Source organism: Mustela lutreola, chromosome 11 (assembly GCF_030435805.1).
Source record: "Mustela lutreola isolate mMusLut2 chromosome 11, mMusLut2.pri, whole genome shotgun sequence".
Taxonomy (NCBI): domain Eukaryota; kingdom Metazoa; phylum Chordata; class Mammalia; order Carnivora; family Mustelidae; genus Mustela; species Mustela lutreola.
The window spans coordinates 71,577,027-71,600,625 of NC_081300.1; the positions used below are offsets into that span (position 1 = coordinate 71,577,027).

At 56.5% G+C, this 23,599-nt stretch overlaps 1 protein-coding gene and 1 long non-coding RNA gene across 9 annotated transcripts in view; one reads left to right on the forward strand and one right to left on the reverse strand.

The window, feature by feature from the left end:
- TTC28 (tetratricopeptide repeat domain 28) overlaps positions 1-22,188 on the forward strand; it is a 646,079-nt gene extending 623,891 nt beyond the window's left edge. For 7 of the 8 annotated variants that reach the window (XM_059139718.1, XM_059139722.1, XM_059139721.1 and 4 more), the window contains 9 exons: positions 1,915-2,094; positions 3,970-4,690; positions 6,851-6,975; positions 9,264-9,495; positions 10,013-10,089; positions 11,650-11,673; positions 12,385-12,514; positions 15,517-15,624; positions 16,835-22,188. In XM_059139718.1, the coding sequence (XP_058995701.1) occupies positions 1,915-2,094; positions 3,970-4,690; positions 6,851-6,975; positions 9,264-9,495; positions 10,013-10,089; positions 11,650-11,673; positions 12,385-12,514; positions 15,517-15,624; positions 16,835-18,456 (3,219 nt within the window). In that variant the 3' untranslated portion in view covers positions 18,457-22,188. The remainder of the gene's footprint in view (positions 1-1,914; positions 2,095-3,969; positions 4,691-6,850; positions 6,976-9,263; positions 9,496-10,012; positions 10,090-11,649; positions 11,674-12,384; positions 12,515-15,516; positions 15,625-16,834) is intronic. The other variant, XM_059139719.1, reaches the window with a different exon arrangement.
- Positions 20,714-23,599, reverse strand: part of LOC131811322 (uncharacterized) — a 46,811-nt gene continuing 43,925 nt past the window's right edge. Inside the window, exon 3 of the long non-coding RNA XR_009345876.1 lies at positions 20,714-20,795. This is a non-coding gene — a long non-coding RNA (uncharacterized LOC131811322). The remainder of the gene's footprint in view (positions 20,796-23,599) is intronic.

Genomic DNA, 23,599 nt, shown 5'->3' on the forward strand with positions numbered 1-23,599 from the left:
CACATACTGCCCCTTCTCCTGTGGTGCAGGCTGCCTCCAGACACTTCCCTGGAGGTTCGTCCATGGAGAATGTGCATGGCAGGTGCTTAGAGCCTGGGGGAGCCACGCTTCCCTGTCTGAACTTGGGCAGGGTCCTCCACAGTCTGGCTTCCGGGTCTCTCCCCAGACTTGCTCTCTGTTTACTGCCCCCACCCCCGCACTGCCCTGGGCCTCTTCTGCCCAGGCCAGCACCACATGGACTGCCCCCCAGAGAGGTCAGAATTCCTTGTCAGAGAAGACACCATGTGGCCTGCAGGGACAGGACCTCACCTGTCTTAGGCTGATGCCCCAGATAAGGTCTTGCAGGCAGAGCATGCAGAGTGCCTACAAAGACCCTACCAGCAGCACCTCTGTGGGCGGCTTCTAGGTCCCAGTCACAACCCTACCCTGCCTGACACTGCCCTGCTGGCCTTCAGTTCACATGCATGCATGCTTTTGTGACTGGGGACTTGCCCGAGAGTGGCGTGTGTCCCAGGGAAATCAGTGACCTGTGGGGTGGCACCTGACAGAGACTTACCGGGGTTTGGGCCCTGGCAGGGGGGTCCAGGGGAGGCCTGTGAGGGTGGGGCTGTCATCTTGTCCCACAAATGCCTGGTGACCCTGGATCAGCCGGGGGTGGGTCTGGTATTGCACACGGCAGATGGCCTGAGTCCCTGCATTGCCCGCATGTCGGGGGGACAGCCCTCGCTAAGCTGGGAGTGGTCGTCACTGTCCCAGCTGTGACCCACCACCGAGGTCAGGGCCCCATCGCCCAGCTCCTCTGGCCCACCTTCTAGGTCTGCTTGGCACAGACCAGAGTGGCTCCCCAGGGCCGGGGGCAGGGAGGGCCTCGGTGTGGCCATGGTGGGGGCTCCCCCCAGGCCCAGGAGCTGACTGCAGGTCCCCCGTCTGCCTCACCTCCCTGTGCCAATCCAGAAATCTGCAGCAAGCAGTGTGACATACCCCACTTCCTCCTTCCTGGGTCGTACAATGATTCTTTTACCCCTTCTCGGTAAATAGCTCTTAAAGCAAACAACCAGCAAATTGGCCTGTTTTTATTTCTGATTTCTTTAGATGCATTCACAATTTTTTTTTTTTTTTTTAAAGAAAAAGCCAAAGAGGGGTTGTAGAGACTGATGGGCCTGCCAGGCATGTGTCACTTTGGGTTAGCGGAGTGCCATGCTCCAGCCTCAGCCCAGCACCCGGGGCAGCAGTCAGGCAGATCAGGCAAGCACCCTCACTCCTGCCGAGCACAGCGGCGCCCTGGTGGGCACTGCGCCCAGTCAGCCAGAGGGGGCTGGGGGGACAGGAGCCCAGCCGTGACCACCCCCGGAGCCAGAGCTGGGCCTGCGCTCCGCAGCAGGCTCTGGGTGGCATCTCCTCATGCAGCAGCAACATCCGATTGATCTTTCCTGTTCGGCCTGAGCCCAGTCTGGGGGTCACAGTGTCACTGCCTCTCGTGAGAAGAGTCACACCTACATTGCTCTTAGGGTTTCTGGACAGTGTAGCATCCCCTGGCCTGGCCCTCCGGGGGTCACCATGACTCACAAGGCTTTTTCTGGGACAACTCCTTGCCTCCTATAGACCTATTGGGGCCAGTCCTTGTCTTTGTGGGACATCCCTGTCCTTGACAGGTGACCCGGTCTCTCCCCTTGCCGTGCAGACTTAGACTGGCCCCCAACCTCCTTTACTGCAGGGTCCATGAGACAGGAGGAAACCCCCACTCGGTGATGGTCCCCTGGGCAGCGCCCCAAGCCACCACCCACTCTCCCCACGTGGGCGCTGTGGGCCTGCCAGGTGCTTCTCGGGTGCATGTGGTTTGTGGCCCAGTAGGCCCCATGTGGGCAGGCCGTCACCTGCTGGGCCCTGACTCAGGCGCCCCGTGCCTCCCCACAGGGCCTGATGCACTCCAGCGGCCCTGTGGGCCGGCACCGGCAGCTGGTCCTGGTTCTGGAGGGGGAGCTCTACCTCATCCCCTTCGCCCTCCTGAAGGGAAGCTCCTCCAACGAGTACCTGTACGAGCGCTTCGCCCTCATCGCCGTCCCCTCCATCCGCTCCCTCAGCCCACAGTCCAAGGTAAGCCTCGTGCTGGTGGCGGGTGCCTAGCTGTGGGGTTCTGGAGGACGGCCTTCCCGGCCAGACTGGGCTGCAGGGGGGCAGCCTGTGATCTCTTCCCAAGGTTCCCTCAGCAGTTTGCGGCCAGGGAGGCTGTCTTTGGAGTAGATCTGTCTCTCTGTCTGAAGGTGGGAGGAGAGCCCCCTGGCCTCCAGACTCATCTCTGCTATCTCCAGAAGCCACAGTCTGTGTCCTTTCTCTCAGAACGTCTTTGCTGTGACATCAGGACTGTGAGCTCCTCAGGGGACTGGGTCAGGCTCCAGGCCAGTCCAGGTCTCTGAGGAAGCTGCTTTCCCCTGGTGCCCACCACCCTCACGCTGTCCACTGATGGCGCTGGCTGTGCCCAGCAGAGGGGCCGCAGGCAAGAATGGCAGACACATGAGAAACGGGTCCCACGGGCCAATGAAGGAACTGAACATAAATGAGGGGGCTTTCAGGGGACAGATTTTTGGGTCTCATTCAGCAGAAGCGTCAGTGTGAGCAGAAATGTCTGTGAAAATCAAGAGGGCGACAGTGGACTGTCCACAGAATCCGAGGTCTCACCCACGAACCCCCCTTGGCGTGCCCACCCAATCAGAGAGCCTTCCAACCATCTCCTTCTCAAACTCCTTCAGACCCTTCATGGACCCCGATTTGCCGGGCGTGCACTTGTGGCTGCCTCGGCCGTCCTGCTCCGTCTTCGAACTTGAACATGCCCTCAGAGACCAGCAGACCACGAGGAGAGCTGGGTCAGACAGAGCTCCTCCCAGTGGGAGAAAGTGGCTCATTCAGGAATGCGAACCCTGGGCCCTGGGCGTGGGCGGTCCCTATGGGACCTGCGTGGCTTCTGTTGACCATGATCAGTGACATGGCTCAAACCTGGCCCGCATCTGTCTCACAGGGGTTTGGAAATCTTAGATCTGTTTTCTGTGACTGAACAGTAACTTTCTCATGGGACAGAACCAGTTCAAAGTGAAAGAAATGCTTTTCTCGAGTTTTTGGTGTGTCCGGGGCTGACTGAATGGCCTCGTCGGACGCTGTCTGGCTCAGAGCGCTATTTGTTGCACCTGCTGCCAGAAGCACCCAGGAGGTCAGAGATGGCCCGTGTTTCGAGCGCTTCATGGTGACAACAGTAAGCTGGCTGTTTGCCAGGCTAGCCAGGGAGTGGAAGAGCCCTGTCTCTGGACAGACGCCCAGCAGGCGCTTCTCCTACCCGCGGTGTGAGGCAGCACCACTATGGAGCCATCAGGTTATTTTGAAATAATTTGATACTTAATATTTCCCAAGAAGCATCAAAAGACCTCGTTGGGGGAAAATCAGAACTTTCCTGGACTCCTCTATGCAGATTTTATAATCCAGTTTTTCTTTCTTTGGCAGCACATGAGATGACAAGTATAATCTTTTCAGCACATGGTGGCTGTACCGGGCGGAGGTTAGCCCTGTCGCCACTGAGATTGACTTGCTTTTTGTCAACCTTCAGAGCCCTGGCTCATCAGGAGTAGGTCTCCCCCGTTTCGGGGCCCAGAGGGAGGTCTGTGGGAGTGAGGCGCGTGGGGCAGGCCAGCACCCTCCACCCTTGCCTCCGGCCGCAGCGCCCCTCAGGACTTGACAGATGGGAAGGGCTCTTCTGAGATCCAGTCCTGATTTTCCAGAGCTCTGCAGCGCAGCTGTGGTTCTCAGTAGGATGAGCAGCTGGGCGCCAACGGTGTTGAGCGTTAGAGTGAACGAGGTTATTGGGAGCACAGGTGTAGCCGAGGGGATGGAGCCCAGTACTCACGGGAAGCCCGAGGCTCAGCCGGCTAGCCTGGCCCCTGTCTGACGGGCGGGGTGGTCTGCTTCTCTGTCTTCCCCTCCTAGTCTCACCTGAGGAAGAACCCACCCACGTACTCCAGCTCCACGTCCATGGCGGCTGTTGTCGGCAACCCCAAGCTGCCGTCGGCGGTGATGGACAGGTGGCTGTGGGGGCCCATGCCATCGGCCGAGGAGGAGGCGTACATGGTGTCAGAGCTGCTGGGCTGTCAGCCTCTGGTGGGCAACGTGGCTACCAAAGAACGGGTCATGAGCGCCCTGACCCAGGCCGAGTGTGTCCACTTTGCCACCCACATTTCGTGGAAACTGTCGGCCTTGGTCCTCACTCCCAGCGCCGACAGTAACCCTGGCGGCAGCAAGAGCTCCTTTGGCCACCCCTACACGATCCCCGAGTCCCTGCGGGTGCAGGACGACGCCAGCGACGGGGAGAGCATCTCGGACTGCCCGCCCCTGCAGGAGCTGCTGCTCACGGCTGCCGACGTCCTGGACCTGCGGCTTCCCGTGAAGCTGGTGGTCCTCGGCTCCTCACAGGAGTCCAACAGCAAGGTCACGGCTGACGGGGTCATCGCGCTGACACGGGCCTTCCTGGCTGCCGGTGCACAGTGTGTTCTTGTGTCTCTGTGGCCTGTGCCTGTGGCGGCTTCCAAGATGTTTCTCCACGCCTTCTACTCATCCCTGCTCAATGGCCTGAAAGCCAGCGCCGCCCTGGGGGAGGCCATGAAGGTGGTGCAGAGCAGCAAGGCCTTCTCACACCCCTCCAACTGGGCAGGTAGGAGCATGGACCGCTGGCTGGTGCCTGTCGGGTGCCCAGAGCTGGGTACTCACAGCCTCCCAGGTTGGGGAGGGGAGGATGGGGCACTGGGGAGAGGCTGCGTGGGGCGGTGCTGGCAGAGGGCCTTGTTTGCTGAGACCCTCGCCTTCTGCCAAAACAGTCATTTGTCACTGAGGTATTAGTCTTTTTTTTTTTTTTTTAAAGATTTTATTTATTTATTTGATAGAGAAAGAATATGAGTAGGGGGAGGGGCAGAGGGAGAAAGAATCTCCGATTCCCCACTGAATGCGGAGCCCGACACAGGGCTCGATCTCAGGACCCTGAGATCATGAGCTGAGCTGAAATCAAGAGTCGGACGCTCAACTGACTACGCCACCCAGACACCCCTAAAGTCATCTTTTTTTTGACTAGGGAGCAGCAGAACAGCCTGCCATTGGGGTGTGAGCATAGACTTCGGGGACAAGGGTGTGCTGGTTGATGCATTTTATAGTGCCCTCCTGTGAAGTCCCAGGATGGTGACAAAGAGCCATGTGGTAGAAAGTCCCAGGTTTGGTCATCGGAACACTTGGGTTTGACCTAGTTCCATGTCCGGGGTCTGTGACCTGAGACCAGCTACTTACCCTTTCTGAAGGGAGGTGAAGAGAGAATGTTCTCTGTGATGTCTGGTCATGGGAGGTGGAGAAGGCATGACCTGTGGAGCTTCCCATGGCGGAAGCTGTCCCATCAGGCCGCCAACCCAGACTCCAGCCAGGGCCCTTTTGCTGACACAGCCCACGGTCCTTCTGTCCATGCTGTCCCTCAGGACTGGCTCCTATCCCTCCCCAGGATGCTCCAGAGCAAAGATGAAGTCCCATCAATGCTGTGGCCATGGGACTGACCCACAAACACGGTGTCTTAAACCTCGAGCAACAGAGGAACGTCCAAAGCACTGTTCTCAAACATTTGTATTTTGTTATGAGCCACATATCATTTAAAAACTGGGGACAAATGACTTCTACCTTCCCCTTCCTCTCAAAATGAACCCAGTGGGCCCGTGCACTGTGCCGGCGCCATTTCACTCTGGTGGCCATGGAAACGTGTTTGCTTCACAAACAGCACAGCTGTGGTGTTTGCCAGACACGTGTTCGAACGAAACAACAGAATCTGGCTGGGGGGGGGGGGGGCGCATGGCCGCGAAGGGAGGACAGGGCAGGGTGGGCAGGTGTGGAGGCCTGTGGCCCGGCCCTGCCGCCCCGTCACTGAACTCCCGCTGCCAGGAGACGAAATGCAGGAATCGAAGGTGGTGGCGGAGGCTCCGTGATCACAGCCCCACGCGCTGTCTGTTCCCGGTGCGCCCCAGGGCTGTAGCGCTGGCCTGGGGGGAGCCTGGCATCTGAGCTTGATTCTTCCTCCCCAAGGGACTCTGGCCCCTCTCTGTGGGCCAGAGTGTGTGCCCTGTCTTCTCAACGTGTAGGGATGTGGTATATTTGTCCTGTCTGAGTGACAGATGGCATACAAGTCGCGGCTTAGCGTGGGAAGATGGTGTTTAAGTCCTGCGCTGCTCACCTTAAAAACAGCCGTGGCGCACTCCGGCTCTTGGGAAACCCCTTTCTCCATTATTTAGGGGCAAGGTGGTTCTAAGTGGCTTGGCGGCTTGAGGAGACTGCTCCGTGTGCCTGCCCCCCGACCCTGCATCTGGGAGCGGGACAGGATCCTGATAGACGTGCAGGTTGTCCTCCTGTCCACATCCCGTGGTGCTGTCCCTGGGCAGGTTCCACATGCATCTCAGGGGAAACAGGGCAGATCCTTCTTGGGATGGTGGCCAAGCCTGGGAAGCACCCTGGGAATCCCTTAGCCCCCTCACCCGGGGACCACCTGGCCACTTGCTTCCTTCCTCACTGTGCAGCAGAGCAGAGAGGCACTTTCCTGAGGAACTTTTGTGCAAAACCACTTATGAGCCCTGAAAAGCGCTGGTTCTTAAAGAGGAGGGGACAGAAGCGCACGGGCAGGTCCCCTCAGTGAGAGAGCCCTCCTGCAGGCCTTTCCGTGGAGCAGCTTTGCTGCGCAGGCCCCCTTGGGGGCAGGGTGGCTGTGAGGCCCCAGGGAGTGAGGGGGCCAGCCAGAGCTGCTCCCTCGAGCGGAGGGCAGGCGCCGAGATGCCCTTCTGTGTTCTCGCAGGGTTCATGCTCATTGGGAGTGACGTGAAGCTGAACAGTCCCTCGTCACTCATTGGCCAGGCTCTCACAGAGATCCTCCAGCATCCGGAGCGCGCCCGAGATGCCCTGCGAGTGTTGCTGCACCTGGTAAGCCTGTCCCCCGGGCTCCCACGGGGCCCTCTGCCCTCGAGAACAGTGAGCCAGCTGCAGGTACACGAGAGAAGAGCTGTGGCCTGTCCCTATCCCCAGGGGACACATGCAGGCAGAGGGGACCCACAGGTGGAGCCCGCCTGTTGAGTGGCAGGCACTTGTGTCACGGTGATGGATGTGGCCTCCTTGCCAAGGTCCTGGGGCCCACACTGCTGCTGTTTCTGGGCCATGAAGCTTTGGGCAAGTCTCCTGGCTCTCTGAGCTTCAGTTTGCTCCTCTGGAAGCAAGGATAAAAATTCTCATTTTTCCAGGCTATAGTGAGACTTAGAGCAGAGGCAAAGAGCTGGCACACAGGAGGGTTCTAGAGGCCGGGAAAGGATATTTTAAAGGCAAATGGCCCTGGCCTTCCCCTAACTTCGGGTTGGAGGAAGAGTCCAAAGTTAACCCAGTATGTGGCCAGTCCAAAGCTTGGTCGGGCTGGGGGTGAGGGTACACACGTCCAGAAGTTACAAATCCAGCCGAGAGGCAGTGAAAGAAAACGTATTCCGCCCTTCTACTTTGCTAACCGGGAAGGCAGCCTCTGACACCTGAGAGTTGTTAGCCTCCGTGGGGTTCTGCAAGACAGACCTGCCCAGCCCCAGCTCGGGGTCCACGTGGTGTGGCTGGACAGCCCATGCCACATCCACACTCCTTCCAGAGCCCCCCAAACAGCAAAGCCCCAGCAAGCCACTGCCCCCTGGAGGGACAGAGGGGCACATGCCATGGCTGTGTCAGAGCTCGAGGAAGGACGTGGGGGATAGTCCCCCAAAGGCCCAGGGAGCGGGCTGGAGGCTCTGGCTGGTCAGTTCAGTTTGGGGGCTGGGTTCCAGGGGGCACATCCCCGCAGCGGGGCAAACTTCCTACTCCCTGGGCCTGGGGCTCCATGCACTCCAGGTAGTAGATACGTCCTGTCCATCTCTTAGGCTTGGGGTCAGCCTGAAATCAGCATGTGACTGGGTAGGAATGATGTCACCTGAGAAGCCCAGGCAGCTCTCAGGCCACACCTGAGGTGGCCCCTGCCACGTGCTCTGGGGTAGCTGTGCTCACGCACTTTGAGAATCTGCGGAGACTCTCTTAACTGATTTTAACCTGTGTCTGGAAACGGCATAGAGCAATTCAGCTGCTCAATATTAGGACCTATTCTGGTCCCTGTCACCCCCGAGTTCCCTCCTTCCTGGCTGCAGCTCCCAAGCTGCTTTTCTTAGAAAAGAGCAGGCTGCGGGGCAAGAGCCAGGCCTCTCAGGCCCCTCAGGCACACTTAAAGGTTGTCACTTCTTTCTTGGCTTCATTTCTCGGGGCAAGTACAGGGGCCATGGGCTTTACCAGCTCTTACCTCCTTCTGACTAACCGTGGGACCCCTTGACCCTGGGCAGTGTATCTCCGAGGAGTTTCAGCCCCGATGGCAAGCCCCCTGGCTGGTCATCCTGTCCAGGACCACTCGTTTTCTCCTGCCGGCAGGTCAGCCCCCTGCATCCCAGGGTTATACTGTAAGAAAAGCCTCAGGTGACACCTTGGAAGACTCTTCTGCCTCTCTAGTGATGAAAGATGCCCCCCAGGGCGTGCAGTCTCACAGGTCAACCTGAGATTTCTCCTAGAGAGAAATGGTGGGGAAGGCCCGGGGCCACCAGAAGTGCTGTGGAAGGCTCTCTGGGGGGAGCTGACTTACTGGTTTCTTCTACAAATTCAGCCCACAGGTGCCAGGCATGGGTTTAGGCCCTGGCAGGTGGGAGAGGTATTGGAGGTGGAGGGGGCGGCCTAGGTTCCAGAGGCCACTCCTGTGGGACAGAGGGTGCGTCAGAGGCCTAGGGAAGAAGGGCATGGCCAGCCACAGCCCTGGGACGGGGACTGCTTGGTGTATGGGAGAGCTGCGGGCTGTGAAGGGCTTCTGGAGGGCCTGAAGTTAATCCTAGTGATGGGGAACTATCCCATGGTTTGGGGCAGGCCCTGGCCTGAGAATGGGTTTTAGTGTCTGAGGAGGAGAGCCTGGAGTGGGAGGAGTGGGCCAGGAAAGGGACAGAACTTCTCTGAGTCCCCCAGACTTGCTGGTGCTGGGACAGGGACAGCCTTCCCCTTCGCCCCCTCCCTTGTGAGCTGGGCCGTTGCTACTGGGCCGTGGTCCTAAGGCCGAGGCGCCCAGGTGGCAGGAGGCAGCCCCAGCTTCACACCCGAGGCTTTGCATGTCTGCAGAACCACCAGGAGAGACGCCAGTGACAGGAGTGGCGCTCCAACTGCCCCTTCCCCTGCAGGTGGAGAAGTCCCTGCAGCGAATTCAGAACGGGCAGCGCAATGCCATGTACACGTCCCAGCAGAGCGTGGAGAACAAAGTGGGCGGCATTCCCGGTTGGCAGGCCCTGCTCACTGCCGTGGGCTTCAGGCTGGACCCCCCGGCCAGTGGCCTGCCGGCGGCTGTCTTCTTCCCGACCTCCGACCCCGGTGACCGGCTCCAGCAGTGCAGCAGCACCATCCAGTCCCTGCTGGGTGAGAGCCGGGCGGGCAGGGCCGGGCTGCTGCATGGGCATGGCGGTTGGTGGCGGGAGGCCGGATCTCACAGTGGGGAAGGAGCAAGGAGTCGCAGACACAGAGCTCTCCTGACCTGGAGGCGATCCGGGAAGCAGGGCGCGGGCCCCACTCTGCCTCCTCCCGGGCTGGCATGCTGGGCACACAGCAGCTGCCTTGGCGTTTCATTGGCAGCTCCAGGTGTGCCAGAGTTGGCGGCGGAGGGTGAACCTGGGCTCAGGCAGGCTGCGGGTGTTGCCGATTGCTTTCTGGGCCTCGCTCCGAGCAGAGGTCCTGGGATGTGACCACACACCTCAAGGACGGGCCTTTCTCTGGGACCCTTGTCTCCATTCTCAAGTTAGAGACCCACAAGCCTGGCTGTCCCCAGCTTCTGGAAATGCCCCCAATGTGGAGTGTCTCAGGCTCTTCGCTTAGGGAGGGAGCAGGGCTGTGGGTGCGGGGGCCCCCTTTGGGTGACATTGCCTTCTGTTTGGTTTAGGTCTGCCCAACCCTGCCCTCCAAGCCCTCTGCAAGCTCATCACTGCCTCGGAGACGGGCGAGCAGCTCATCAGTCGGGTGAGTTGGGCCAGGGCGGCTGAGCCCAGGCCTGGGCGCCAGGGCGAGCTGGGCCTACACAGGAATCTGCAAGTGCCACGGTCTGGTTACCTTTTTCCACCCCTGTGACTAGACGGGAAAGACAAGGGCTAGGGGCGAAAGAGCCCCAGAGGCACGCACACATCCGGGGACACTGGGTTCAGGGCACTGGGTTCGGAGAGCAGTAGGGCCTCCTGAGACCCCTGTCACCTGCAGTAGTGGGGCATTTCCTCAATTCTCCATTCAGCGGCTGCCTGCACCTTGTCGTCCCCCGCCCACTTTTTCTGCTGGTTGACAAGTGTCACAGCTACACTCCCTCAGCCTGCAAGTGTGGGGCCAACCTACCAGATTTCCTGCAGGGTCCCTGATGCTTATGCCCAGATCAGGGGATGAACTCCACCTGAAACTGAGTAGCCACTGAGAAGCAGTGAACACGAGGTTAGCTCTAACGCAAGCTACCGCGCAGCAGGTTTTACACACGGACTTTCTTTCAGGGGAATGGAGGTCTTATTCAGGAATCAGGAGGATTTAAACTCTCAGCCTCACGTAGGCCTTTCCCAGCTTGGCCTCAGAGCTCCCGATCTTCCTACCAGCCAGTGAGGGTCTGAAACAAGGGGAAGGAGGGACACAGTGAACCCTGGGTGACCGCTGTGTGGGGGAGGGTTTCTGGCTAGAACAGCAGCCCTGAAGGTCATGGAGCAATTTTCTCTGGTCATCTCATAGTGTAAGAACTTGAAAAAAATGACATACCTCATTATTATTGATCAGATTTTATTGTAAATGGAACAAAGCTGCTCTGTCTGGGATTAGCCTCTGAAAATCCGAGTGGTGCCTGGAGCCTCCCACCTACCCAGGGTGGTTTCCAGCCCGGATTCGGAGCCCAGCCCAATGACATGCCTCTTCTGGAGTTCCTGCTTACTTGGCAATGAGTGTGTTACGTCTCCTTGTTGAAGAGAATCAGGAAGGCACTTCTAGAACATGGCATATAAAGACATCCTGAGCCCAAGAGGGCTGGAAGCCTGTGCTCTAGCAACAGAGGACGTTAGAGTTACATTTGCAGGGCAAGCCTGAGTCCAAAAAGCCAGCTGCTTAACTTCTTGCGTTTGGTGGCATCACGGGGACTTTCTGCCGACTCTTCCAGTGGGTCGCAGACAGATGTCCGGCTGCCCCCAGGGGCTGGCCCGTGGTGGGCTAGTTCTCTAGTCACTCTGGAACCATGGCCCTTGGTGTCTAGAGTGGCTTCTCGATGCCCTCTGTGTCCCCTCCCCACTCGAGCCCTGCCTGCCCTGCTCCTCTCCTGGCAAGGAAGGGAGGGCCTGGCTGCCCCTGCCCGTGTCTGGCCTGGTGTGGCTGTTTGTTCTCCTGTGTGTCCCTGCTGACTCTCGCTCCTCTCCCCTCCCGGTCGGAGCCACCGCGGACCTGCTGTGGCGCTTCCTAAAGCAGTGATCAGCTCGTGGCATAACAACCTGTGCTTGAGTCTAAACTCTCTTCTCTCTCTCTCTCTCTCTCTCTCTTTCTTTTCTTATAATCTGCTGGCCGAAGGCTGTTAAAAATATGGTGGGAATGGTGAGTACGACTTTAAGTAGCAACTGTTGTCAGGTGAGACCCTCAACCCGCCCAGCCCCTGCGTCCCCTGCACCTGCTCTGAGCCCGGGCGCATGTGCTGTCGCTCAGAGCCGTGTGCACGTGCCCCACGCGCTCCGGGCCGCGGTGACCCCTTCCTCTGCTCTGGCTCCCCCTTTCCTGCTGCACCCTTCTCGTGTTCTCGATTGGACCTCTCACGTTCCACCAGAACAGCAGGGGCAGAAGCGACTTTGAGCGAGTGACACTGTGAAGCCACCACACAGAGCCCCAGAGTAGACCAGGGGTCCCGGAGTGCCCCAGGCCCTCGAAGTGGGTGTGCGGGCTCCTCCCCAAGCACTGCGGCTCTGGGACAGGACGCTGGGCTCTTCTTCGCCATGTAACTCAAGAGCATCAGGGGGGCTTAAATAGAGAAAAAGAAATGACCCACCCCTCCTCTGGTCCCTGCCCCTGCCACCAGGGTGCACCAGGGAAGAGGCGAGGCCACTCCCGCCCTGTGACACCCCCCCACCCCAGGCTCCAGAGAGGAGACAGGACAGCAGGCCTGAGGCACCGTTTAACAGGAATTTGCAGTGCGATGCACATCAAGGTTACCCGGGAGGAGGACACAGGAGTAACGCGGGGACACATCCTAGGCGGGCCGGAGGGAAGGCGGCGCTGGGAAGGTGGTGCGCTCACGCTCGTCTCCTCGCTCAGCTCCACCAGGTGCTGGTTCAGCTGCAGGCCGGCGAGAAGGAGCAGGACTTCGCCTCGGCCCCCATCCAGGTCTCCATCAGCGTGCAGCTGTGGCGCCTCCCCGGCTGCCACGAGTTCCTGGCAGCTCTAGGTAGGCCAGAGCGTCCTTCCCCACCTCCTGCAGTTCCCTTTTGTGAAAACTCCATCTCTCCGCGTTTCTGTTGGGTGAAGCTGGCAGTCTCGGGGCCTCGGTGTTTTCTTACATGTCACCCCACAGATGGTGGCCTCGGCGATCCCAGCCCTTGAGCACACTTGGCATACGGCCCTCCTGCCTTGTCCCAGCGCCCGACATTTTGGTTTCAGCGCTCTCATTTCTAGTCCTCGCCTTGATAGAAAGCTGCTAGATGTCAGCATCATTGGGAGTCCAGCCATGATTAAAAGCTAAAGAAAAAAAAAAGTCATAAAATAACAGTTTCAAGGTTGGTCTTTACTGTGCCATTGAAACCAGGTCTGATTTGATGCCAGGAACCTAGAAGCACCGGCACCAGAATCTGTGTTCATCTGCGACACTTACTTTTCCTTTTTGGAGAATGTAACATGGCTGAGGCAGCTCCTGCCAAAACTGCTGCTTTAATAGATGCATTTTTGATAAAATACCACACAAGAGGCTGTGAGCTGCTCTCCCGTCCCACTTAAGTGCTGGTGCGATTCCCAGGGGAGCCAGTCACTTTCCAAGCTTTCCTCTGAGCACCTGTGATGTGTCGGGCAGTGCACCAGGACGGGGGCAAGCCCTCTTAGGGTTTTCAGTCTAGTGGGGAAGATGAGCAGACCTAGTAAACACGTAATCCAAGCGGAGGGAGCCCCTCAGGAGGGGGACAGCATCCCAGATAGGAGCCCCGGCGTCCCCGTGATTGCTGGCGGGGCGGAAGGCAGGGAGCTGGGGCGGAAGGCAGGGAGCTGGGGCGGAAGGCAGGGAGCCGGGGCAGACCTGGAGGGCCTGAGGGTGTCATCAGGAGGAAACTCCAGGACGAGGGAAGAGCGTCGGTGAGCACAAGTGCAGGGCACAGTGGGGACAGACGAGGCAGAGGTGGGGCAGGTCCTGTGGGCCGTGAGGCCCCAGGGAGGCCTTTGGTTCTTAACCTCAGGGAGTGGGGACTCTTTGAAGGATGACACAGCCTCAATCCAGAGTGATGGGGACCAGCCGCCATTTTACATGGCAGGCCAGCCGGTCCCTCACAAGCAGTTTTTCTTCTCATGAAATCTGGATTTCACAGCATTAGGCCTTTCTTTTAACCCATTTTGCAGATGCCTTTTCCCAGCCCATGTCAGCGTAGGGCTGGCTTCAATTGCCTTTGATGGGGGAACCCCCAGCCCCCACAGTCACTCTGAATCCAAGTAGATGTTCTCCCACCTTTGGGATCTGTGCTGTGTGCTGCCTTCTGTGGGCCTAACGCAGTCTTCTTGCCATGCACGTAGTACATTTCTATCTAGATAAAGGCGGACAGTAGCAACTGGACCAAGAGCGAGAAAGGCCAGGTCTACGCCCAGGAAGGGCTGTAGGCCTGGCGTTGGGACAGTGACACAGAGCACAGGTGAGGGAAGACGGAGCCAAAGCGGTCTTCCCTGGGCAGGTATGCCTGCGAACTGGATATTTCCAGGTGTGTCACTGGCTCTTCCTGGTGTTGGGACAGTGGGTTATTTTCATCGATGGCCTCTACTTTTGTGATTTCCAAACCACCGATACTCAAGGGATGAGTCAGTGTGCACATAGTTATCCTTGAATCCCGTGGCCTGAGACCGGGGGAGGAAAAGTCTCTGCAGGCCCAGCCTTTGGAGAAGGGGCTCCCTCACTCCCGAGCGCTCTGAGGCTCCTCTTTCCAGCCCTCAGCCAGCACCAGTGCAACCCGGCCCAGGGCTGGCAGTTATTACCTCCGTGCTGCTGGAGCAGTAACGAAGTCCGTCATCCTGGTAAAAGGAGAGATCTCTAACTAAAACCTTTATATTAATTAGTTATTTGTATTTAAATGCTGAGTTCTCGGAGACCTTCCTGTTGCTTTCAGGGAGTGATTCTGTTTGAGTTCAGAGGGGAAAATACCCCACAGCAACCAGAAGTCTGAAGTAGCTCATTGAGTGAACAAATTCCCAGAGGAACGACAGTGTCAGGCTGACCTCAGAATCCCAGCCTGGGAATAAAAAGACCCATTTCTCTGTTGGTGACTACTGTGTCAGAAACCGCACAGCATGCAGAACACGGCGGCCTTGTGTGTCACAGATCCTGTCACCGGAGCACACATCATAGAAGGGAGGGGGCCCTGTCCCCTGGCAGTCAGCACCAAGCGCTTCCACTGTTCCGGCCGAGCTCAGTGTCCCGCCGAGTGGGCTGAGCCACATGTGCAGGGCTGAGGGCTGCCCCCGGCCCCGCCCCAGCCATACATTGGTCAGCGGACAAAGCCCTTGGCCATGGCGTCTGTGCTCGGCTTTGTCCGCCTGTGCTCTTCTCAGGGAGATGGGGGCCGGCGCCCGGTGGGGTCTCTGAAGTCTCACTGCGACAGCAGCTGGTGAGCCGGCCTCCTGCCCGGAGGCTCCTGCCCTCTGCTGTGCCCTCCTGGAGTCTCAGGAGAACTGTGTCAGGGCGGCCCCCTGGGCTTTAGCAGAATGGGGTCCGGTCCCTGCAGGGCGGCTCAGCCCGGAGGGCGGATTCTCCCTTGTCAGAGCCGGCTGGTTTCAAAGCCCTCAATGGCAAACACACACGTCTGTGCCCTTGAGAAGCTCCCACCTTCCCAGGCAGCACCTTTACATACTGGACCCTGTGCTGAGTGGAGTGGCCCAGTTTTGTCCTCCTTAAAGTCTTCTTTCAGTGGACTGTTGTGGGAAAGGACGGAGAGAGCAGCTCATACTCCCCAGCCCTACAAACTGGGACCAGCGCTGCAGAGAAGAGAGCTGAGGGCCAGAGAGCAGCGGGTGCTCCGGGAAGGGGCAGGAGGGAGCCGGGCCCCGCGGGTATCGGGGTGAGGGTGTGCGCAGCTCCCAGGCCCAGGGCAGCCCAGGCCGGGCGCTGGCCGAGGGGCCTGCAGGGATTCCGGGGACATGGGGCTGTGGCTCTCCTCCCCTCGGGGACACGGACACAGAGATTCATGGTCTTTGTTCCTCTAGGGTTCGATCTCTGTGAAGTGGGTCAGGAGGAAGTCATCCTGAAAACCGGGAAACAAGCCAATCGGCGAACCATGCACTTTGCCCTGCAGTCTCTGCTCGCGCTCTTTGGTAAGCAGCCTCCCAGCGCTCCTGCCACGCGCCCCAGGACCAGCCTGGCTGCGTTTGGGGAAGGGGGAGAAAAGCAGAGGATGTGGTCAGGACAGGGAAGAGCAGTGAGCAAAGCCCCGCTCTCACGAGCTTAGCCAACACATGCGGTATAGAGTCGGGGAGCTGCCAAGGCCTGTGAGGTTGTGCAGAGGGAGAGTGGCAGCGGGATGCGAACAAGGGAGGAGCGGTGCCCCAGGGCTTAGGCCACAGGCAGTTGTCAGGGCGCAGGGGGCACGGCCACGTCATCATGCTTCTCGGGAGGCCAAGCCGGCTGCCACGTGGAGACAGACCCGTGGCCGCAGTTCGAAGGCAGAGTGAGCTGAAGGATGTCAGACACAAAGTTGGGGGGGGGGGGGAGTCAAAGGTGATATTGTTTTTCAGAACAAAGGCCAGAATGGGACTGCCTTTTGCTGAGACATTGAAAGTGGCAGGAGGAGGGGGGTTTGAGTTCCCTCTTGAACATGCTCCATTTTGAAATCTCCATTAGACAAGCTGCCCTGACAGCTGGATACTGGAGGCCCAAGTTCAGGGAGAGGCCAGCTCAGAGGCAGAAAAGGGCCTGCAGGCCCCGAGGGGGAGGGCGGCGTGGGGTATGCAGTGGCTGTCACAGGTCCCAGGGATGGGGGGCCCAGAAAGGAGTGGTCAGTGAGGGCAGTGGGGACCGACTGCACAACCGAGCAGTGAACGCTGGGTTTGGCAGCACAGACGCCCCTAGAGACCTTTACGAGAACTGGGGAGGACACAGACTTGAGCGGAGTATTTGAGAGAAGGTTGGGAAGAAAGGCCATGCGGACAGTGAATGTAAATGCCCCTGAGGAGCTGCTGAAGCATGGAGGGTGGTTTAGGGTTTAGGCCAGGGGTCCCCACAGACTGCCCACCTGACCCCAGAGGCCCAGGCCGAAGTGGGGTCCTGTGAGATGGGAGCATGGTGGAGGCGGCGCAGAAGGAGGCTAGGGCCGGCTGGCGCTCTCCAAGTGTCTTGGCTCAGAGTTACATTTACTCTCTGCAACGGGACCATGTGCTTCGGGAGCATGACATAAATTCGGATCGTGTGAGAGCAGCACCCGCACGGGTCCCTGCCAGCTTCTCTGCTGTGAGGTTGCTTGCGATTTTGAAAGCGTAAACCACAGGGCGTTCTAATTGCCCTCTGGGCACCTGTGTTTTGTCTTAGATTCTACTGAGCTGCCCAAGCGCCTCAGCCTTGATAGCTCATCCTCCCTGGAGTCTCTGGCCTCGGCCCAGTCAGTCTCCAACGCCCTGCCCTTGAGCTACCAGCATCCCCCTTTCTCCCCCACCGGCGCGGACAGCATCGCCTCCGACGCCATCTCTGTGTACAGTCTGAGCTCCATCGCCTCCTCCATGAGCTTCGTCTCCAAGCCCGAGGCTGGATTGGAAGCGGGGGCTTCCCGCGGCCGGCAGGACTACGACCGGTCCAAGAACACCTACCCACAGCGATGCACCCTGCCGCGGGGCCAGCTGTCCCCCCAGTCACACCCTGCCGGCAGCAAAGAAGAAGAATACGAGGGCTTTTCCATCATCAGCACGGAGCCCTTGGCGGCCTACCAGGAAACCAGAAAGACGGGCTTCTCACCAGATCACAAACAGTGCCACGTGGGGCCAGCCGGAGGTGTGAAAGTTTCCGTAAGCTCCAAGGGGAGCGTCAGCACACCCAATTCTCCAGTTAAAATGACTCTGATTCCCAGCCCAAACTCCCCCTTCCAAAAGGTGGGAAAGCTGGCCAGTTCCGACACGGGAGAATCAGACCAGTCTAGCACAGAAACAGACAGCACCGTGAAATCCCAAGAAGAAAGCAACCCAAAGCTTGATCCGCAGGAGTTGGCGCAGAAGATTCTAGAGGAAACACAGAGTCATCTCATCGCGGTGGAGCGTCTGCAGAGGGGCGGTGGCCAGGCCAGCAAGAGCAGCAGCCCCGAGGAGGGCCTCACAGCGCCCAACGGCGCGGCCGTCTTCCGAGCGTCGGAAACCAGCGCGTTCAGCAGGCCGGCCCTCTCCCACCCCAAGAGCCAGCCGTCGCCGGTCCCCGTGAAACCAAAGCCCCCCGCTAGGAGCTCGTCCCTCCCCAAGGTGAGTTCAGGATACAGCAGCCCCACGGCCTCCGAGGCGTCCGTCAAGGGCAGCCCCAGCCAGCACAGCGGCCGCCCGTCGCCCGGTTCCGACTCCCAGACTTCTCTCCCCGACCAGCCGCTCTTCAAACTGAAGTACCCCAGCTCTCCGTACAGCGCCCACATCTCCAAGTCCCCCCGGAACGCGTCCCCGAGCTCGGGCCATCAGTCTCCGGCCGGGAGCGCACCGTCCCCAGCGCTCTCCTACTCCTCGGCCGGCTCGGCGCGCTCCAGCCCCGCCGACGCCCCCGACGTGGACAGGCTGAAGATGGCGGCCATCGACGAGAAGGTGCAGGCCGTCCACAACCTCAAGATGTTCTGGCAGAGCACGCCCCAGCATCCCACGGGACCTGTGAAAATATTCCGGGGTGCCCCCGGCACGATGACTTCCAAGAGGGACGTGCTCAGCCTGCTCAACCTGTCCCCGCGGCACAACAAGAAGGAGGAAGGCGTGGACAAGCTGGAACTGAAGGAGCTGTCCCTGCAGCCGCCAGGAGAAGCGCCCCAGAAGGGCCCTCCGAACGGCCACTGGCGCACGGAGACCACGGCGCTGGGTACGCTGCCCCTGCCCGCTGGGCCCCCGGCGCCCGCCCGCCCGCTCAGACTGCCTTCTGGAAACGGCTACAAGTTTCTGTCCCCAGGAAGATTTTTTCCTTCCTCCAAATGCTGAAGCTTCTTCTGTACCCACGGACTCAGGGTGCAGCAGCTGGGGGGGGCCCAAGCCCCTCGGCTGAGCGGGTCACCCCACGCAACCGCCAGCCACCTCACGCTGGGCGCGCCTCGGGGCGCGGGCCCCACGCGCACGGCCGCTGGCGACTCTGGGCCCCGCTCACCGGGAGCCGCGACTTCTGTGGGGTTGGCATGGGAGGCCCAGGCAGTTTTCTACACACTTCGCCCGATGTTTACCTTGAACTCCCTGCTTCTCATCTTTGATGTGATTCTTCACCAGGACTTTTGTACGCAAACGGTCACGGTTCGGGGTGGGCAGAGGGAAGGGAGCACATATTTTGCTCAGAGGCAGATACGCAGGACCTTTTATACACAGAAATACAGATGGAGCTTTTTTCTTAAGGCTTTCAGGTGCTCGTTGGGGGTGGGATATATAAAATCTAAGTCGAATTCTACATGAAAGTGTGATATTAGCCAAAAACAGTGGTTTTTAAAATGCCAATGATGTGTCATGAAACTGTAGCGTCCCCTGATCCGGGTCCCATCACAGTAGCAATGCAATAACTCACCTTTCCGCAGCGCTTCCTTCCTCAGCTCGGCTCTGCTCCGGCGAGCTCTGAGACGTCCGTGGGGCCCCACTGTCAGCCAAACTTGAATTTTCTTAAAAATTTTATGTAACTTTTCTCCAGGCATTTTAGAACTATGCAATTGCGATTTAAAATGCAACTTTGTGCTTTTAAAACATTATTGACCTTTTTTGTACGTGGATAAACAACTCGGTTTTATTATCAATAGTACTTTGCATTTATAGCTATTATTTTTAAAAGCTCAAATTTTTTAAAATGTCCAATTTTGAATAGTCATCCGTAAGTAACTGTCAAGTTTGGGGGGGAAAGGTTGAAATAGTTTCCTTGTAAACATAAAACACAAAACAAAACCAAAAAAAAAAAAAAAAAAAAAAACCCCAAAACTTCCACAGCTAACTCGGCTTAACCAGAATGGAACTTCCAGCTCCCATCCCTCAGCAGCTGCTTCATTTTATTCTCTTCTCCCAACTCCAGCCCTCGAACACCTCTCTCCTCTAAGTCTGTCCCCAGCTCCCATGCTCCGGCACCCCACATCTGCTAGCGGCCAGGCACCCTCCCCGTAGCCGGGAGCAGCCCCCTCCCTTCCCACAGTGTGTTCACATTCACGTCCATGGCCTGGAAGCAGGGGTCTTGGAGGGGTGTTGCCGTCCGAGTTACGCCTGAGCAAGGAAACACGTATTCCTGAAAGTGTCCTGGACAAACGGGCGGACATGTCCTCTGGCTGTGACAGTACATGGAAGTTGTAGCCAGCTGAGACGAGCCGTAGTCTGGGTGGGGGGGCAGTGAGCATAAACTTATAAAGAAATGAAATGCTGAAAGTCCTATTAGTACTAAGTTTAGTGGGAGAATTTAAACTCTTTTTACATAATTCTAAAACGAAAACCTGACCACTCTCCCCATGAGGCAGTGTCCCACACCACATGGAGTAGACAGGCAAGGCCTGGCAGGAGACCTCCAAGGAGAGTTTTTAACCTTGGGTAGGATCTCACTTTCTAAACATACCGTTCCTCTGTGTACCCTGAAAAGAGGAAAGGAAAATATTTACTCAGCTAGGTCACAGCGGTTTTTGCCTTTACCCCGCAGCCATGATGGCAAAAGACACTAAGGATGTCCCATTCTAGCCCTGACCCCAACACTGGAAGACAAATCCTTTATAAAGAAGCAAGTACCTGTGTGGTTCTTTATATCAGGAGGGTACAAAGAAACAGTAATAAAGTACCAGAGTAGCCAGTGGCAGCAAGTTTATAGCACTGTGCGTCTAGATAGCAAAATCAGGTCCTCAGCAACAAAAACGAAACCTCAGTCAGTTTCTGAACCCACGTAGATAGTGGGGCTGTTCCTTTCTCAGCCTCTTTCCCAAGTGCCAAGGAGCCCTGGAGGACAGGCCTAGGGTCTGTGCCCCCTGTGAGCGCACCGGTTTGCCCACCTCTGCACACCCTCCGCCCCCTGCTGCTTCCCATGGTTACCAAGCCAGCGAGGAGGACTCGTGGCCCCCAACCTGGTTTTATCCTAACTATGTTGTTGTTTTAGGTTTCATGTTGGAAAACCAACTGGTGTGATTTTTTTTTCCTTTCTTTTTTTTTTTGGTCCTAGATAGAAGCTTTGATGAAGGAAAGCAAACGTGACAAAAATGGTAGGAATGATCTGAAAATCACCGTAGAGTTGCCACTTCTTTATGTTTACTGTCCGTGTCGGTGTTTTCCTTATGAGTGAGACGGACGTCACATCAAAGTTCCTTTTTCAGGCTTCTCCCCTGAAAAACACGTGCACTTAAAAATGACGTGAGACTGTTTAATTCACAGACTTCTTTGTGCAAATCAGGGGCAGGCAGACGATGACCCACAGGCTAAGTCTACTCAGAGGCCAGGGTTGTTAGAGCCACGAGAAAGGACTGGATCGGACAGGTTTAAATCGGTCTGTCAGCATCTGCATCATATTCTTGATTTTTGCCTCGTGGCCAACAAAGCCTAGAATGCCTAATGCCTGACCTTTTAAGAAAAGGTTTGCTGACTCCTGGTGTAGGGGACAGACAACATAATTAGAATGTTTCGTTTCTACGGTCTAGGGAAAGTGAGTGGCAAGTTGTGGTTAAACTTGTTATGTGTGGGCACCCGAGCCACGTGGCGAGAAGCGGAGGCCTCCCGCACGGCCCATGGCTCTCTGGCCTGTCTGGAATGAGCCAGGGGATGTGGGTAAAATTTACAAAAAGATCTTTTCCTCACTATATGCGGAGAGCACTGGCCAGATTTCTTTCTCAGCTCAGGAAACTGGACTGTCCTGCCCCTGTTCCGCTCCACCAGAGGCCAATACACTCAACACGAGCAATAAAACCTCCCTCTCCTAGGAACCCTGGTAGGACCACAGAGCCAGGGCAGATCCTGTCTGAATCCGCACCAGCAAACCACTCAGCTCCTTCACTGACTTCAGTTAAATCAAAATACCAAGACAAAACAAGCTCCAAAATTCACATTTTGATCCACGTTAGTGTGTAGTGAAACAAAGTCCTCACCTGCGTCCCGTTTGAAACGCATCGTGGTCCACGTGGATACTCCCTGGGTCTCGGCAAGGGAGGAGGGGCCGCGCACACTGTCCTTCCCCTGCACACGCCGTCCCAGTGGGTCTCAGCGGGTGGTCACCGTAACAAGTCCCCTGTGAGGCTCCTGTCCCACCGCCTCCCACCATCGCTTTCTTAGTTTTAATTCAGTTTAGAGAAAATACCATGCAATACTCTGGTTGCTTTTAGTAAGCAGGCAGAAGGTGAAAATTGCCCAATTTTCATCACACATGTTGTTGTTTTACCTACAAGGATTGTACGTGTGGTTTGTGGACTGGGCCCTTGTTTGCGACAGATCTTTCAAAGACGGTCCATGTAAGGACACAGGCGCTCACCTCTCCCCTCCTCAGACACCTCCCCCACTTGGCACTTACCTCCCCTTGTATGCAGTGTTAGCCATCTTTGGCCTATGTGGACTTTTTTTTTTTTTTTTTTTTTTTGTAAATTACAGTTTCCAGATGGCATTAAACTTTTTATATTACGAAAATCTACCATGTAAAAAGAACTTCATATTTTTATTGAAATTGTTAAGGCACTTGGCCTTCCTTTGTGATTTCAGTGTCTATTAAAGCATGAGTTCCCTCGGTTTTAAGTGCCGTATCTGAATCGCTTCCTGTACACGTCCCACTTTCTGGGTTTCTTCGAGCACACGGAACGGTTGTGTGTCATTAACGAGCAGTATGTCAGTCTGAGGTCTCCTGAGATGTACACCATAACCTCATGTTTGCTGGGAGGAGAAGTGGGGGTGCACACGGGCTTCGGCACCTCCCAGGCACGGGGCCCTGGGGTCGGTGGTGAACGACAAGACTGACTGCTCCTGATCTGTGATCACAGTTGGAGGACCAGAAAATTCCACAACTGTGTAAGTGTGCTGATAAACAAAACCAGAGATCATTACCACCAGATCCCTGTAACTAAAGAAGCTTCCAAAGGAAGTATTCCAGGAAGAAGGAAAACAATCCTCCGTGTAAAATCTCAGAGGCATGAAGGACTAGTGAACAGATAACTGAGTAAATGTGACTAAATTAAGAAAATATACTGATTGTATAAAAACAAACATCTCAGGGTGCCTGGTGGCTCAGTCGGTTAAGCATCTGATTTCGGCTCAGGTCATGGTCTCAAGGCCCTTGGATTGAGCCCATGTCTGTCTCTGCTCTTAGTGAGAAGCTGCTTCTCCCTTACCCTCTGCCCCTACCCCTACTTGGGCTCTCTCTTTCTCTCTCAAATAAATAAAATCTTTAAAGACACCTAATATCTCATTGGAGTAGCAATAAAAAATTAAAATACTGGACAGTAAAATGTGAAACTAGGAAGTTAAATTGTTATAGGTTGTTTAGGAAGAGAACAAAGAGTAGATTATTTGTTGTGAAAGTTAAATACATCAAAACACACAAATAGAAATAAAGGGTCATACCAAACTAGCTAGTGGAGGGGAAAAAAGGTCATTTTAAAAACTTGGTTGATCTAAAGGGATAGAAAAAAGAGGGAATAGCAACAGAAACCATTTTTAAAAAGCAGGACAAATATTAAACAGCATAAAAGAAATATTACTAGTAATTATAAAAGTGATTTTAAAAAATTTTTTAAAAGATTTTATTTATTTGACACAGAAAGATCACAAGTAGGCAGAGAGGCAGGCAGAGAGAGAGGGAAGCAGGCTCCCTGCTGAGCAGAGAGCCCGATGCTGGGCTCAATCCCAGAACCCTGAGACCATGACCCGAGCTGAAGGTAGAGGCTTAACCCACTGAGCCACCTAGGTGCTCCCATATAAATGCAATTTAAAAAAAAAATTTTTTTTTAAAGATTTTATTTATTTATTTGACAGAGAGAGATCACAGGTAGGTAGAGAGACTGGCAGAGAGAGAGAGAGAGAGAGCGCGGGAAGCAGGCTCCCTGCTGAGCAGAGAGCCCGATGTGGGACTCGATCCCAGGACCCTGAGATCATGACCTGAGCCGAAGGCAGAGGCTTAACCCACTGAGCCACCCAGGCGCCCCTATAAATG